The sequence below is a fragment of the Nanorana parkeri genome, unplaced genomic scaffold (assembly GCF_000935625.1).
Source record: "Nanorana parkeri isolate BGI_ZX_2015 unplaced genomic scaffold, ASM93562v1 scaffold1807, whole genome shotgun sequence".
Taxonomy (NCBI): domain Eukaryota; kingdom Metazoa; phylum Chordata; class Amphibia; order Anura; family Dicroglossidae; genus Nanorana; species Nanorana parkeri.
In genome coordinates this window covers 5,567-8,939 of record NW_017308075.1, presented here as the reverse complement: position 1 = coordinate 8,939, position 3,373 = coordinate 5,567, and the positions used below count along the sequence as shown (strand labels likewise).

General features: G+C 50.0%; 1 protein-coding gene across 1 annotated transcript in view; it reads right to left on the bottom strand.

The window, feature by feature from the left end:
* The window catches only part of TMIE (transmembrane inner ear), a 57,572-nt gene extending 55,827 nt beyond the window's left edge, over positions 1 to 1,745 (bottom strand). Inside the window, exon 1 of the mRNA XM_018571671.1 lies at positions 1,491 to 1,745. Coding sequence (XP_018427173.1) covers positions 1,491 to 1,595 — 105 coding nt within the window. The 5' untranslated portion in view covers positions 1,596 to 1,745. The remainder of the gene's footprint in view (positions 1 to 1,490) is intronic.
* Positions 1,746 to 3,373: the final 1,628 nt, after the last annotated feature.

Genomic DNA, 3,373 nt, shown 5'->3' with positions numbered 1-3,373 from the left:
GATATCATTTCTAGAAAGTTCTGACAAGGGCCGGAGAGGGAGACAAAGTATCAAACTTCCTGAGTGATACCAACGCCCGGTACAGTACACTGAGGGTGGGCTGAGGCTGCTGTGCCAGTTACAGTCCATGTGCGGCTCAGATGGACTCACTCGACCATTATGCTTCAATTTTACAACATACTTAGAGATTCTTGAGATTCGGCATCTGGCATCCCACAAAACAATGACTGAGATGCAGCACCACGCATACCACAATGCCATACCTGAGATATGGCACCGGTCACCCCATAGTGCCATGCCAGAGATTCAAGATCCTCCCTTCCACAATGTCATGCCTGAGATATGGCACCCCACATCCCACAATAGAATGCCTGAGATTCGGCACTCCACATCCCACAGTGTAATGCATGAGATTCAGCACCCCGCATTCCACAATGCCATGCATGAGATAAAGCACCCTACTTCCCACAATGCCAGGCCTAAGATTGAACACCCCGCATCCCACAATGCTTTGCCTGAGATTCAGCACCCCGCATACCACAATGCCATACCTGAGATTTGGCACCTGGCACCCCATAGTGCCATGCCAGAGATTCAGGACCCCACCTTCCACAATGTCATGCCTGAGATTCAGCACCGCTCATCCACAATGCCATGCCTGAGATTCAGCACCTCTCATCCCACAATGCCATGCCTGAGATTCGGCACTCCACATCCCACAATAGAATGCCTGAGATTCGGCACTCCACATCCCACAGTGTAATGCCTGAGATTCAGTACCCCACATCCCACAATGCCATGCATGAGATTCAGCACCCCGCATTCCACAATGCAATGCATGAGATAAAGCACCCCACATCCCACAATAGAATGCCTGAGATTTAACACCCCGCATCCCACAATGCCATGCATGAGATTCAGCACCCCGCATTCCACAATGCCATGCATGAGATAAAGCACCCTACTTCCCACAATGCCAGGCCTAAGATTGAACACCCCGCATCCCACAATGCTTTGCCTGAGATTCAGCACCCCGCATCCCACAATGCCATGCCTGAGATTCTCATCAGCTCGTTGTGAGAGTCTCATCGTTGTTTTTTGTTCACAAAAATCGAGGCGCACATATTGCGTTCAATGGGGGTTCAGGACACACGAAGCTGGCAGGGTGCTATGTTGCTGACACTTGGTGCTGCCACCTGCCACCCACTTCTGCAGTTGGCAATGTAACGACTAGGAACTTGGTTCCCTGAGATCTCGTGAGATGACAGATGAGATTTCCCAGCAATGCTCTGCTGAGGTCCCAAATTGATGAAAGCCGGAAGACTCATAGGTGGCACTGACACTTCCAATATCACTGTTGCCCTTTCCTCGTCACCGTTGCCCTTTCCTCGTCACCGTTGCCCTTTCCTCGTCACCGTTGCCCTTTCCTCGTCACCGTTGCCCTTTGCAATGCCTTATTACATAACTCCACGATGCCCCAGGGGACTTACCACTACCATCTGACAGTGCGCACATCTGATGGAGACGGACAGGAAACATAGGAAGCCGTGGAGATGTACGGAGAGGATGGTGTGCTGCTGATCCCAGCTCGCCATGTTCCCAGCTCTGTGGTCCTTCTCCTCCCTCTCTGCCCCCTCCGGGTGATTGATAGCCACGGACGTCCCTTCCCCGGCACAGCCTCCTGCAGACTGAGCCTTCCAGTATGACAAGCCCACAGCTTCCCAGGGGAATCACTTATTAATGAGTGTCATTTACACCGGCTGCTGGGGGCGGAGAACATTCCCGGGGCACAATACAGACCTCACAGACAACGAGCGATCCCTCTAATATTCCGAAGGAGCCGCACGCGCTTCCTGGACTCTCTCTACGATTGTAGCCGTAATAGTCAACTTCCAGCAACGCGGTTCAGTTCTCTCCGGGATACTTTTTATTATTATTATTATTTGCAATAACAATTAATTTTTCAGAACAATCTTTCTTGGCGTTTTTGTTGCGCGTTTCCATTGGGATACAGCCAAGTAGCCCTCGGAAACGCGCGTTCGTCATGCGTTTTTTACCGCGAATCGCGGTAGAAACGCTTGACAAACGTGCATAATCGATACGCCTAGGTGTGAACCCAGCCCTAGAAGGAGGGGGTAGACACAAAATGTCCGTATCCTGAAAATGTAACCGAATAAAGAGAAGTATCAGATACAGAAGTCAATTGTGTTACAGCAACAAAAGTATCAAAGAATTCCCCCGACACTCAGCCCTACGAGTCGGCAACGAAAACAAAGGGATTCATTTATAAAGGTTTGCTCCAGGTGGATGCTGCGCGGCACTAGTGCCCCTAGATGGCGCTGACGAGTATAGGAGATTTCATAAAGTTTAAAGAGGGACTTTAGCTATATATTTGAGATGACAGCAAATACACCTTTAGGCTGGGTTCACACCTAGGCGTATCGAATATGCGCGTTCGACGCGCGTTTCACGACGTGCGGTAAAAAACCGCGCAACATACGCGCGTTTCCGAGGGCTACTTGGCTGTACCCAATGGAAACGCGCAACAAAAACGCCCCAAGGAAGCTCCTGTACTTCTTTGGGCGTAGGGCATTTTGTAGCGCGTTCATACGGCCTGAAATACGCCCGGGTGTGAACCACGCCCATAGGAAATAATGGGATTTCGGTGTTTGAGCGTTTTGCAGAGCGTAGGAACGCGCTACAACACGCTTAGAAATGTTTAGCGATGACATTCTACACACAGATACTTCTAGATAATTGCCGGTTTTGTGTTCTTTATATACCTTATTTTTCTTTTCCTCCCCCATTCCATTCACAGCGGCCATTTTTACTAAGTGCAGATTAATATACCTCCCTTCCGTTCCTGGAACTCTGGCACATGTGACTAGGACATGTGACCAAGCACATCATTTTAGGGAAGGAAACTGCCTTTCCCTGAGATCTCGTGAGATGACAGATGAGATTTCCCAGCAATGCTCTGCTGAGGTCACCTTCCCAGGATGCAACACTTGGGCACAGATTACATCACTGATGCCCGAGAGGACCAGAAGTGGACAAACAGTAATTGTAAGAAAGAGAAAAAAGGTTTTTAGGTTATTTCAGATGCTGATGAAATCACTTGCAATGGATGCTGCTTCTCGATGTTCAAAAGTTTTAGTTTCCTGCAGAGTCGGCTGTTCCCCTGAGCACTGGTCCTTTATCCTTTCTTAGGGTGGCTCCTTTCCTTTGCAGTCCCCAAGCTAGTAGATGGACGGCTCCTGGAGACTGCTCTGTCTCTTGTGACGTTTTCTCGGCTCTCTGTCAGCCACCAAGATCAGTTGCTTCAGCCTACATGTGTGGTGACTCCCCCCCCCCCCCCCCCCCCCCACCCTCC